This window comes from Phyllostomus hastatus, unplaced genomic scaffold (assembly GCF_019186645.2).
Source record: "Phyllostomus hastatus isolate PE091 unplaced genomic scaffold, TTU_PhHast_1.1 phas_contig_81, whole genome shotgun sequence".
Lineage (NCBI taxonomy): Eukaryota > Metazoa > Chordata > Mammalia > Chiroptera > Phyllostomidae > Phyllostomus > Phyllostomus hastatus.
Window position 1 is genome coordinate 846,353 of NW_025333962.1, and position 13,986 is coordinate 860,338.

Consider the following 13,986-nt stretch of genomic DNA (forward strand, 5'->3'; position numbering starts at 1 on the left):
ATGTGTCTGTTAAGTACCAGTAGGACTCCTTTTTTTAAAATTGTTGTTTTCTCAATTAGTTTACATTGAATATTATTTTGTGTTAATTTCAGGTATACAGCATAGTGATTAGACAATTGTATACTTCAGAAAGTGTCCCACCTAAAACTTCCAGTCCCCACCTGGCACCACACACAGTTATCACAATATTATTGACTGTATTTGCTGTGCTGCGCTTTACCTCCCCATGACTGCTTGGAACTATCAATCTGTACTTCTCTATCCCTTCGTCCTTTTCACCCAGATCCCCAAACCCCTTCTGTCTGGCAACCATCAGATGTTCTCTATATCTATGTGTCTGTTTCTGTTTTGTTTGTTTGTTTACATTGTTCATTAGATTACACATACAAGTGAAATTATACAGTATTTGTCTTTTTCTGACTGATTTATTTCACTTTGCATAATACCCACTAGGTTCATCCATGCTGTTGCAAATGGTAAGATTTCATTCTGTTTAATGGCTGAGTCATATTCCATTGTGTAAATATACCATGGCTTTTTTATCCATGCACCTATTGACAGGCACTTGGGGGCTGCTTCTAAATCTCAGCTATTGTAAATAACACTGCAGTGAACACGGTGGTGCATATATTCGTCAAATTAGTGTTTTGGGAATAAACCCACATTTTAAAGCAAGAGGAGGGCTAGAGGAAAAAGGTGGGAAGCCTGACCCTGGAGTCAGAGACTGGACTCTTCTGTCCAACAAAGGCTTGAGAAACATGGCCAGGTTCACAGATTGACTCTGCCTCTTGAAACTTTGGTCTCCTCACTTGAATGGGGAGCTGTCTGTTCGCCTGGGGTTAGGAGGATGACATTGCCTCTGGTGGCGGCTATGACTTTGCCCAAGGCCACACTCAGAAACTGCTGTTTGGGGCCCAGGTTATACTGTGCACACCCCCTCCGTTCCTAGGCTCTAACTCACCGGTTCTGTTCTTCGAGCTTGGCCAGCAGCTCCAGCTCATCAGGGCTGAGGTTCTCAGAGTCAGAAGTGGGGGAGCAGGTGGGGGCTGACAGGGCTTCCTGGGATGAGGAGTCGGGGCTCAGAGTGGGGCTTGCCATGGTGGGCAGGCTCATCAGCTGCAAATGGTGCCAGGTCACAGCTCTGTCTGGGGGCCGGAGACACACACGCATGGTCAGCGCTGGGTAGGGTCTCCACCCCATCCTGCCAGCTCTAGGCTGCTGAGTCTGCTGCTCACTGATGAACATTTCCTCACTCTGGGCTCCCACTTCTGGTTTGTACACTTGGTGCACCCCTTGTTCCCACAAACCTCAGCCCAGCTGACAGCTGCACCAGCACCTTCTACTCAAGACCCTGGCTACCGGAACCCCTGCCTGTGTCCTCCAGATGCCTGGACAGAGACAATAGGACCATGACAGGGCCCAAGCTGTCATGCTGTCCAAGGGCATGAAGGCCAAGGCTCCAGTCACTCAGGACCCCTGCTGGGGCCTTGAGATATAGCAGCCCCTGCTTTGGTGGCCCTTCCTGATAGCCTTGTTGCCTGTCCCCTACTGTGGCCTGCCTTGGGAGGCCTGTCTCAGCATCTGAACTTCCCTGTCTCATCAACCAAAATGGGCTGCTGGCACAGCCAGAAGCAGTTATTCTCTACTGTTAATTGTCTGGTGCTGCCAATTGCCAGAAGAGTGGACTCCTCTTGGGCTGGGAAGCCAGGGACACATCAAAGTGCTGGACATCTATACCCTGGTGGACACAGAGTGAAAGCTATGGGCTCTGACCAGTATTCTGATCTTGGCCTGCCATGTGTCTGGCAGGTGTTGGCCCTGTTCTTCCTGGGGGTGGTCTGGTCCTACCCTCCTGGGGGGCTCCAAGGACACTGGCCGCTTGCCTCCTGCCAGTTGCCTTCCATGAGAGGCAGCTCGGCACCATTCTTAAAGCTAAGGCTCCAGACTCAGACAGACCTGTGCCTAAGGTGTGGCACTCCCTCAACCAGCAGTATGGCCTTGAGCCAGGCACTTGGCTTCTCTGAGTCTCCAGTGACCTCAGACAGTAACCGTGAGAACTGAGCATGCTACTGCAGGCAACATGTGAGAACAGTGCCTGATACTTAGTGGTTACTCCACAAACATCAGCCATTGCTATCCATCCTGGGATCAGGGCTGAGGGCTAGCTAGCCAGGGCTCTGGGGCTCTGCTTTGCCTGGTGCGGGATACCTGCAGGGTTGGTATTCCCTTGTGGGAGCTTCTAGGGGTCAGGAACTGCTAGGAAAGGGAAGGCCATGAGGAGCTGGGGGTAGTGTTCCTTCTACTTAGCCATGCTGTTTCTAATGAGCCCAGGTTAGCACAAAGGGTCTAAGAAGATTGGAAACCCCAGAGCCATGGAAGCAGGAAGAAAGTCCTGCTCCCCACAAACCACCACTGTAGGAGGCTTCTTTATGCCTACCACTTCCCTTGTATGCTCTGTACCAGGAGTCTACCATGTGCCCCTGGACCCCACCTGACCTGGCTCTGATAGCTCAGCCTGCATAGGGGCCCATGCCCAGTCCCTAAAGAGGGAGAAACTGGTCCTCTAGGAGCAGGGGGATAGTGACAGGATGAGAGCAGACCCCTTAATATCTGCCTTGCCACCTCAGGTCATTAGGTACGTTCCTGCAGCTTGGACTGTGTTCTCAGCCAATACCCAAGAGCTGGCTGGACTTGATCCTGGCCATGCACTTGATTCTGGCCTCCTTCCCTCATGCTGCCCTGTCATGGTAGGGTGCCATTTGTGTTTTGCCTCGTGGGGGGTCCAGAACCCTCCCTTCCCAGGGCCACTGGTTCTGTCTCTGGCTCATGTGAGCTCTCCTAGTCTGTTGGGTGCTGAGGACTCTGGCTTTTGGTGAGTGGTACAAACTCTAGGTGGTGGCTCCTGGAAGAAGCAGAAGACCTTTCCATCTCATTGCCCCGCTGGTCAAGGACAACCTGCTCCAAAGATCAAGCCATGTGTACCACTTAGCCAGGAGTTAATCATTCCTGAGAGAGGGACAGTGAGGGCTGCTCCAGGGCCTTCTGTAGAGTCAAAAAAGTCTATGGACAAGAAGTGCTAATCTGGAAGGATCTCTCTGGGTGGGGAAGGGCTGGAAAGGCCTCATGGGTTTCCAGCTTCAGGGTTGAGAGATGGGGAGGTGAGGATCAGTACCGCAGAAGCACAGCTGGATTTGGGGCCTCAGAGACAGAACTCACATGTGGCCAGGGTCATGACCTGGGACCACTGTCTCCTTACTGAGACCAGAGGATCCAAGCCTTAGAGCACATTGGCTTACCCCCTCCCCTAAAGAGCATGAGAGAATGGTTCAGTTCTGAGTTTCTGGTAAAAAAAACCACACACACACACAAAAACAAAGAAACAAAACACACACACACAAACAGGAGCTGTCTGCTAAGCAAAGTGTGTTCAGCTATTTACCACATAGTAATGTGTATTTCATTCAGGATATAAAATTGACTCAATGCACAGGGCTGAAATTTGCAGTCTGACAGGAAGAAACTTCTGATCCCTCAGGAACTTTCTCTTGACCCATCCCCAGACTCCCTAGAAACACTGCTTTACAGTGTTAGATGTACACACACTCACACACACAGCCATACAGGCACACATACTCATACAGGCAGACACACACTCCACACAACTTACATGCTCAGATATACAGGCGGACACACACTCATATACATTCACACACACACACACCATCTCACATCCATAGACACCCATGCATACTTTCTGCACCTCGCCATCCTGGGAATCAAGTAGATTGGGATAGACGCTGCTTGCTGCCGTCCTAGCTTTGTGGGCAGTCCTGCCTCCCTCTCCAGAGTGCCATGACTCTTACTGGCACAGCCATTTCTTCCCTGGTACTTACTGGGGGCCAGGCACTCTTCTAGGCAAGGGAAATGAGTAGAACAAGGTGATGAGAAAACTCCACGGGCTGTTCACCATCCCCTCCTGGCTGGACTGGCACAGAGATGCAGAGGCAGGAGGCTCCCCTCCAGGGCTGAGGGGCTACACCTCTAAAGTCCACACACAGGACCCTCTCAGTTTGGGATCCTAGCCTCTCAACATTCCTAACTTCAAAACCCTTTGCCTCTGCCCTACCTCAGCCACCCGAAGGGGGATCCTGGCTCCTGAAGGGTAGGCCATGGCCACCTAACCCTGCTCTTGCCTCTGCCACCACCCACCTCACCCCCATAGGGTGGCCCATGGTTTAGGAAGCTGAGCCAAGAAAGAGGGTGGGAAGAGACTCTGCTGGTAAGCTGGGGCAGGGAGTGTGGGGGCAAAGTCCAGATGCTGGACATCTCTCCCCACTTCTTCCTCTCCTTCTCAGGGGCATTTGGACATTGTTAGTCATGCCTCCTCCTTCTTGAAGTCCTCTCCCATCTAGTTCCCAAGAGGCTAGGCTCCTGGCTCTCCTGCTTCTCTGCCCAGGGCTTCTCAGCCTCCCATATGGTGCCTGTTTCTCTGTAGACTTTGCCTTGGCCCTTGGCCCTTCATGCCCTTGGCGATTTCACTCTCACATCTTAAATGACCAAATATATGCCAGAGATTGTGACACCTCTGTCCTCAGTTTTCCCTTTCTCCTGAGCACCAGCCAAGATCACTAACTAGCTCCCGAACATCTCCATCAGACCCCTGGCCAGGGCAGGAATCGCCATTGTCTGGGTTCCTGCTGAACCTGGTACAACCTAAGAGTCAAGAAATATTTGAAGAATTGAACCAACCTGCGTCTCCACCAATTTTTGTTGGGTGCCTGCCGGGTGTTAGGTACCAGGCTGAGGACTGAAGGCTAGTGGGCAAAGAGATAGCCCCTGCTCACCCAGAGCATATAGGGAAAGAGGCCAACAAATGGTCATCCAAACTTTCTACTACAGATTAGACAAGTACTCAGAATAAAAGAAGGCAGAGTGGAAAACAGTCTGGTATTCCCTCAAAATGTTCAACCAAGTTACCACATGACCCAGCAATTCTACTCCTAGGTGTCTGCCCAAGAAAATGGAAGACACACATCCACATGAAAACTTGTACATGACTGTTCACAGCAGTATTATTCACAAGAGGCAACAAGTAGAAACAACCCAAATGTCCATAGATGGATAAATGGATACACAAAATGTGGTCCATCCATATAATAGAATATTATTCATCCATTAAAATGAAGGAAGCTCTGATATGTTCCACAACATGTAAGAACCTTGAAGACGTGATACACAGTGAAAGAAGCCAGACACAAAAGACCACAAGTGACATGATTCCATTTACATGAAATGTCCAGAAGCCTGGGGGCGGGGCAGTGGGAGGAATGGGGGAGAAACTGCTAATAGGATTTCTTTTTGGGGTAATGAAGTATTCTGGAATTAGTGGTGGTAGTTGCACAACTCTGTGGATACTAAGAACCACTGAATTGTTCACTTTAAAAGGGTGAGTTTTATGTTATATGAATTATATATATATCTCAGTTAAGAGAAGGTAAGGGATGGATGGGGTGGGCTGGAAGAGGAAGCTGGTACAGAAGCAGTGGGGACGTGTGGCTGCAACTCCAGAAGTGAAAGTGACTAGGAAATTCTGCAGCGGCCAGAACCCCACAGGGCCTTGTGGGAGAAGGCAGGAACCCTACTGGGCTTGAATTTTAGGAAAACACTCCTTGCCCCCAGTTGGGAAACTTTCCTCCAAGTTAGCTCTGTCCTGATTAAAGCCAGCCCCTTCTGCCACAGGTGGGCCTTCCTGAGCCCATGATGCTGCCATCTATTATTGGCCCAAGCTAAGCCTGGTACTTTCTTGGTGCTTGCTCCAAACCCTTTGGCCACTCCATACTATGACATGGAGCTCAAACATTTTTGCACTGTGCACACAGCCCTGCCAGCCTCATCTCCTTGTCCTTCTACACTCAGCCCATCTGGAGCACCTCCTTCTTCCCGCCTGTCTTTGCACATGCTGTTCTCTCTGCTTGGAAAAGCATTCTTCAAAACTTGGTTTGAGTTTTTTTTTTTCCTGTGAGATTTTTCCTGTCAACACCCTGCCTCCAGTGTCCTGGCTCACTTCTCTGTCTCTTTCTGAAAATACCTATCCCCTACACCCCAGCCCAAGACATATTCTCTGGCAGTTATATTCTTCTGCACATGCCTGCCTGCTCTACTGAGTCATGAACATTCTTAGTACAAGGGTCTATTTTTTTAAATTTTCTACTCCAAGCCTATAATGCAGCATCTGACATTTAGTTAGGTGCTCAATACACGTCTGCTAAAAAAATAAAGACCAAAATTTCTGTGCTGCTCAGCCAGGTGATCCAGGTCAACATTGGCAGTAGTAAAGTCATGTTGAGAGCATGTGTCCTTGATAGGTTGAGGGCACTTCATCCCTGTGTCTTTCTCCCCAAAACACATCACTCCAGTTTAACTATGAGAAAAATGTGTGACAGATCCAGAATTTTAGAAAATTCCTGACCAGTCCTTCCCAAAACTGTCAAGGTCATCAAAAACAAAAAAAGTCTGAGAAACTGTTCCAGCTAAGAGGAGCCTAAGCAGATGTGCTGATGAAATGTCACAGGGGATCCAGGATGGGGTCCTGGAACAGCAAAAGGATATTAGGGAAGAACTGAAGAGATATAAATAAAGCGTGGACTGTAGTTAATGATAATATATCAATGTTGGCTCATTAATTATAACAAAGGTACCAGACTAACCTGGGATGTTATTGGTTGTGGGGTCTGGTGGGAACTCTGTGCTGTCTTCTCAATTTTTCTCTAAATCTAAAACTGTTCTAAAAAAGAAAGTCTATTTTAAACATAAAAAAGCATTCTATATCAGGAGAGATAGAAAATTAAAGGATAGTTCTAACATATGAAAGGTGTTACCTTGAGCAGAAGGTCACTCAAAGGGTTCCTCAACTAGGCTGTAGGGGAAGAAAAATTCAAACTTGGATTTCTGACTCCCAAACCTTCACCCTGCAATGATCCGCTGGACTGCCACTCTCTCTGCCTTCTTTTACTTTAGAAATAATATATGTGAAGCACTGACTGTAGTGGGCAGTCATTATTTTTTAACAGGGAGAGCATGTAAGAGCCATCTTTCAGAGTTTGGTATTTTCAGAGGCAAGAATAAAGGTCCCAAAGTTTCCTTTAATTCTGGCTTCCTTGTCCCCTCCTCCTGGCTTCTGATCCCCCACCTCTAATGATTATGGGGACACAGAATCATTTCTGAATCTGAAGCCTTGAAAGATGCCAGCAGACCACCATAACCCTGCCTGGCTCCAGCTCTGGGGAAAATGGCCTGGTATCTCAGGTAATTTTTTTTGGCAAGGAGTAGGCAACTGATGGGCCAGATGCCCCTGGGGTAACAAGGACAGCAGTTAGAATTCAGAGGTCACTACCTGCCTTCTTCTTGTCTCCCGTTCTAACTGCTCCTCGTTATCCTGGGTGTTTCCACATCCATGTATTATGACTGTGTATGTGGTTAACTGATCCCAGACCTCCTGGCTTCCTGTGAGAACTTCAGAGCCAGTAGCCTGGGTTCAAGTCCTTCCTCTACCACTTTCTATCTGTGATCTTGGATACAATGCCCTTTGCCTCAGTTTCTTCATCTGGAAACAGATCTAATAATAGCAACTACTTCACAGGTTTTAAAAATTAAAAAAAAACCCCAACTTGATTTGAGAGAGAGAGAAACATCACTTTGTTGTTCTACTTTTTTATGCATTCACAGGTTGATTCTTGCATGTGTCCTGACAAGAGATCAAACCCGCAACCTTGGTGTATTGGGACAACGCTTTAACCAACTGAGCTACCTGGCCAGGGCTACTTCACAGGTGTTGTTGGAATACCTAAGCAAAAACCAGTCAAGTGATTGAGACTGGTCCATGATGGCCCATGGACCAGGATCTGGCCCATGATGTTTATTCCTGCTGGGGAGAAAGTTCCATGAGAACAGGGTCTGTCCAGCCTATTACTGGATCGAGGCATCTAGTATACTGTCAGTCACCCAATGTTTGTGGATCAATAAACAAACCTCCCCTCCTCAGTAGGCCTAGCCCCTATGTGGTGACCCTGTTTAAACATTAACTCAGTAAAACTATAACCATTGTTATTGATAATAGTTGCAACAGTAGCAAATACCTTCAGGCTAAAATCTGAGGTGGGGACCATTTATAACCTGTGGAATCCCTTCTGATCTACAAAAAAAAATGTTTAATACTCTGTATTGTCACCAGCTTACTTTCTGTTACTAAAACAGGTTCATCCCTAGCAAATCTCTCATTTTCTTAACATCTAGGGTCCCTGAGAATAACAAAGGAAAAAATGTAAAGCCCTCATAAGCCTTCCAGGGACAGATGAATAAAAGCAGCACCATCTTGAGAAGGTTCTCAGCTCTTGAAGGCCAAAATGGTATTCCTGCTACAAAGGCTCACTGGTGTGGGGCAGAGGTGATAGGGGGATCTCCCCTCCCTTTGGAAACTTTCCAAGGCTGATGAACGGAGCTCTTTCTGTGGAAGAGCTCCAGGCCCTGTTTCAAAAGCGAATGAGTAGAGAAGACTGTCAGCTTCTAAAACCAACCAAATATTTACTGAGCATTTCCTATGTGCCCTAGAGTCAACCGTGAGCAGCTATGCACCCTGCCCTTGTGGGGCTCACCGCCTGGTATGAGAAACAGACACCAATAAAACAATCTCACAAACACATCCAGTGCACTGAGAAGTGGAAGAGAAGTGTAGTCAGTTAATCTCTTCCTAGCTCCAGTGGGTTAATTCTCATAACTAACCCCCTTCCTTCCACTGTCTCCATTGGGCTCCTAGACAGTGTGTGCTGCAGATTTCCCTGGGTGGTGGGGTCTGCTGCCTTTCTGAGTTCTGCCAACTATGGATCGCTATGACCAGGGAGTGTCCTGGTGTGTGCCCTGTGAATTGCCTTTGAAACATGAAGGCTTATGGGATGAGGTCCACCAGAGAGGCACGCTTCCCTGAATGTATCATGCTTGCTGCTGCTTGCTGGGCCTCTGACCAAGCACTCTGGCTGCCTGGAACACTCCATACATCATCCCTTCTCCACCTTCCCTGACACCCCAGAAATGTACAGGGCTCTTTCCTGTGTTCCCACAGCAGCATTCCATACATAATTCAGTTTCGTGCTTCCACACAGGAGGATGTGATGGTAAGGGCATGGTGCCAGAATCCCAGTATCTCCAGGTTGTCTGGAGGATTAAATGAGATACTATGCAAATGGTGCCTGGCATAGGGCCTAGCATGTGGCATGGGCCTGATCAGTGTGCACTACTGTTGCCAGCTTGTCTTACCGCATAGAGAGGGTCCTTAGATGCAGAGTAGGTACCATCTTTGATATTCTTTCAGACTCTGGAATCTAACTCGATTCCCAGTGTGGGACTTCCCCAAGAACAATCAGCATCTACATTTTGCATGAGGAAGTTGAGATCACCTTCCCACTTGGCCCCTGCACCCATCAAAGCACATACATACACAAAGACACAGACCTGTACCCCAGTCTGGGGTAAAAGTGCATCAATATTGTTCATAAGCCCTCCTGGGGAGCCTTCTCATGTTTTCCTGAGGAGTTCACAGTCTTTCCCGGGGAGCTCTCTGACCCCACTGCCCCCATAGAAGGTCCCACCCTGGGGAGGCTGTACGTTGTTTCTTGTTGCCTCATGACCTTCAACAGTCTTCATTTACTTTCTTCCTTCAGCAAGTGGGCAGAATAAACCTCTCCCTACCCAATGTCAGAGGTCCATTGTGGGTGGGGGTGGAGGTGGGGATGGGCACTGCCAGCAAGCAGGCTCCGTACTGCCCTCTGTCTCCCAACACAATAGACCATCTCTCATCCCTGATTCAAGCTGGCTTCCTGTAGGGCAGCTTGGCCACAGAGAGACAATCATTATCCAGTGATGTATCAACTAAGTACAGCCAGGGTACAGGATGGCTAGTGATTCTGTTCACACTCTTAGATGGGCGAGTGCCCTCCTGGACTCCATTGACTCCTTCTGCATGGTGCCCAGGGGATATTCAAAGCCATATCCTAACCTCATTGGCTCCCCTGCAGTATAAACTACTGTTCTAAGAATTTATCCCCCCACTTTCCAGATCGAGAAGTTCAGGCCCTAAGCCAAGATGTGCTTTTTTCCAGGCCTTCCAGAATTCACTGGTGAATATCCACAAAGAAGCCTGCTTTGTTTACCTAGGATTTGCTAGGGATGCTGGAAGGAGCCCAGACAGGCAGTGCTGGGATTGGACTGATCTGGAGTCCATATAGGGGGACCTGGGGCTCCTCCTTACTCCCTGCAGTCTGGTCATGCCATCTTGCCAGTTCTGTTATCTGCTCTCCTCTCCTGTCTCACCTCATTCCTGTGTCAGGGCCAACCAAGCCAAACAACAAGCAGTTCCTTCCAAATGACCAGCAGTCAACAGCAGAAGCTCTGGGGAACCCACAGGTTGGACCCAAGGGTGACGTTGGTGAGGTGGCAAGACAGGCAGGAAGAGCCAATACAACACAAAAAGATACTTGGACACAGGTCCTCTAGCTCCATCACTGCCCAGCTGAGGGAAAAAGCAGCCCACATTTTCCCTTTTGAAAAGAATCCTTAACAAAGAACTGTCTGCTTCTGGCAGGCCCGAACCCAAGCCCCACAGGGTCCCAAATGCCAGGAGAGAAGGAAGCTGTTTCATTTGGCATAGCATACGAGTTGTGGGTGAAAGAACTGACATGGACTATCAGAGGCTGCCCCTGGACAGCAGCACTGGCCCTGCCATCTGAGGCCAGTAGGTGTGATGGGGTCAGCATGCTGGTCCTGCCAGTCTGGGCAGACTTCAGGCCCAGGGACGGGAGCAGCCTGAACTCCCTCTCCCTGCCAGGGGTGGCAGAAATCAGGGGGCAGGCAGGGAATTTTAGGGACACTTCGGTGTAGGAGAGAGAGCATCCTTCCTTTGGAAGAAGGGCAAAGTTTGGAGAGATGCATAAAGGGGAAGAGGCCTGCAGCAGGTTTCCACAGGGTGCTGGGAGATTCCGGGTCACCTTACCACTCCAGGTCCCAGTGGGGGTGCCAGCTTAGGGAGGTTGCTGTGGCTGGGCAGACTGGCTGTCTGAGGTAGGGCAGCCAGAGTGTCTGAGTCTCAGCCAGAGCTGGGAGTGCCGTGGCCTCTAGGAGGACCTGGGAAGTTAAGGTTCAAGAAGGGGTGAAGGCCCTGTGTGAGTATGTGCGTGCATGTGTGTGGTTCCAACTGCCTGGTCTGTGTTGGAGGTCCTGAGTTTCTTTGTGTATGTTGGGGGTTCAAGTGTTTGATTGTGTGTATGTATGTGTATGTGTGCATGTCAGGGGCTCCTGAATGTCTATGGTGGGTACCAGGATGCCCATCAGTATGCTTTTTTTTTTGGGGGGGGGATGGTGGTGGTTCATGAGTATCTCTCTGTGTGAGAACTATGTGTGTGTGAGCTATGTGAGGCTCTCAGAAAGACATGTCTATGGGTGGGGAGGGGGGTTCATAACAATTGGGAGGTAGTGCTGAGCAAGAGGTGAGTGTGGACTTCCAGGAAGCAGAGATCAAGATGAGTCAGGAAGTCAGACTCAGGGGTGTGTGTGTGTGTGTGTGTGTGTGTGTGTGTGTGTGTGTGTGTGTGTGTAGCTACTGGAGTGTGCTGGGAGGACCCCAGGAATGACTTTCAGGGGTAGTGAGGTGAGGCCTGTGGACAGGAATCCTGATTTATAGAGGCTAGGCAGGGGTCCTGTGGGGTCAGAAGGTGGGGACAGGGAGGGCCCTGAGGCTGGTATCCTTGGGGGTGGGGGCAGGTATAGGCCGACAGGATAGGAAGTGAGAGGGACGTGGTGGTAAGGGTTCTACAGATGGGAGGGATCCTAAGGGGTCAGAAGGGGTGATGTTGTCCTGGGCCTGCAGGAGCAGGTCTGTGGGACAGGGGCTGGGGGTGGCCCTGAAGGGTCCCGGGAGGGGTCCTGAGAGTCAGTAAAGAAGGTAGGCGAAGGTCCTTGCCCTGAGGGGACTCCCCGGGAGGGACAGGGTGGGGGTGGGGGGACTCTCGAGAGAGTCTGGGGAAGGGCCCTGAGAAGTGGGGAGGCGTCAGGAACAAGGGTGGGCGGAGGTCGGAGCCCGAGGCTGACGGCCAGGGGGCCAGGGGGCCAGGGTTCGTGCTGGGAGTGCAGAGGGTTCCCAGTGCGGGGTCCTGACGAAGCGACCCCACTCCCGGTCTTGCCCGGCCCCCGTGGGCCACAGCGCGGAGTCGCTGGCCTGAGAAGGCACCCAGGGGGCCTGGCCCACGCCGCCTCCCTACCTGCGCTGAGCGCGCCGCCATCATCTTGCCGACCCTCGCAGTCCCGGGCTGTGCCGCCCGATCCCCGCCGCGCCGCTAGCACCGCAGCACGGGCCCGGCCCCCTCAGCCGCCCCCCGGGACCGCTGCGGCCGACCGCTCAGCCGCTGCCATTTCACCGGCTGACAGGGGCCTCTGCCCCGCCTCCGAGGCCCAGTCAGCCAATTCACCGCCCCTAGTTACCCTGGCTCCGCCCACAAGACAGGAGTGACGGGATGTTTGGCCAGTCCGTGGCCATTCCGTGAACAGTATTCTGGCTACGGCCAAGAAGGTTGCCTCCTCCGAAGAGAAAAGCAAATTGAAATTAGGAAAGCAGTGAAGGACGGGTGCTTTTGCCTATCGGAATATGGAGTACTGTTGATGAACACCTGGAGAGGCCAATAAAGAGGAAAGAGGGGTGTGTCCCTGAGAGAATTCTGCGGCCTTGAGGAACACCAGACTGAAACAGCAAGCTTTTGGCACTAAGCCCCACCCAGAGCCGGGCTCTCTGCCCTATAACGAGACATCCTGAGATGTTCATTTTCGTCTACCCCTTAAACCAAGCCATGACAACTGTTGGGGGAGTCTATAAAGATTGACAACTGAAGGAGGGCGGTGAAGTAACACTCTGTAGCCAATGGGATCATGTTATTGGTGTGCGGTTAGCTTGAAACCTACACTGAATGACATAGGGGAGGGGCTTAGGGGGCGTGACCTAGGCAGCGGTGGGGCGGGACCAGATAAGGGAGCGACTAAGGGTTGGGTCCGATAAGGGGCGTGGCCAGAAATCCCTAAGGCTGAAGGGAAGATAAGGGGGCGCGTTATTGAGCCCAGTTCTGTGCTGGAGGTAGGGCTATTGGGGGTGTAGATCACACCAAAGACTCTGGTCGGTTCCTTCCCCTAGTTTGTCTAGGCCGGATCTTCTCTGAGACTCACAGTACCTTCTGTTCCCTCATTAAAACTCTGATCAGGCTGTGTTATCGCTACTTACTTGGCCCTCCCATTCTCCACCCCTGAAGGCTGTGGTGGGGTAAGCCTAAATCAGGTCTGGAGGGATTCCCAGCATTGTTGAGTAGAGGCCCGGCTCATAGGACTGCTTATAAATGTTTGCTGAACAAATGACTAAATGAACGGTGGGCCAAAGGCTCAGGACTTGTAGGGACAATGACTGACAGCCTGCAAGACTTAGCAAAACAGGCAAGTACCCACCCCAAGTTGCAGGAATGGGTCCTACAGGGGTGGGGCAGGGAAAGACCCTGTCACAAGAGGGTGACATCATAAATTCAGAATGGGGACTGAAAATTGGGAACAGGAGGGCTGGGACCCAGGGTGGGCATTCCAGGACCTTCTAAGGTCTAGCTTTCAACCTTCTAAATAGTAGGGAGTTCTGTCTGGTTTGGGGAGCAATGGCTGACACCCCTTTGCTCCCTGTCCCTGTCCATCAACCTCTGCCTTTTTACATTCTGTCCCATCTACATTTGTCCCTGTCTGCACTCTCTGCTGCTGTCTCTACTCTCCCTCTGTCTCTGCATGTCTCCTCTGTCTTCTCTCTTTATCTATATTGTAGCTATGAAAATTCTGGAACAGTTAAGAAAAGCCCCAAAACATTATTTCTAAAAACTCTGGTGGTAAAAATGAATATAATGCTTTCTGTCTCCCTCACAA

At 50.4% G+C, this 13,986-nt stretch overlaps 1 protein-coding gene across 5 annotated transcripts in view; it reads right to left on the minus strand.

The window, feature by feature from the left end:
- Positions 1–12,478, minus strand: part of EVI5L (ecotropic viral integration site 5 like) — a 30,688-nt gene extending 18,210 nt beyond the window's left edge. For 2 of the 5 annotated variants that reach the window (XM_045850557.1, XM_045850556.1), the window contains exons 1-2: positions 12,306–12,444; positions 962–1,145 (exon numbers count right to left, since the gene is read on the minus strand). In XM_045850557.1, coding sequence (XP_045706513.1) covers positions 962–1,113 — 152 coding nt within the window. In that variant the 5' untranslated portion in view covers positions 1,114–1,145; positions 12,306–12,444. Of the gene's footprint in view, positions 1–961; positions 1,146–12,305 lie in introns of those variants that run through there. The other 3 variants (XM_045850559.1, XM_045850558.1, XM_045850560.1) reach the window with 3 other exon arrangements.
- Between the last annotated feature and the right edge of the window lie 1,508 nt (positions 12,479–13,986).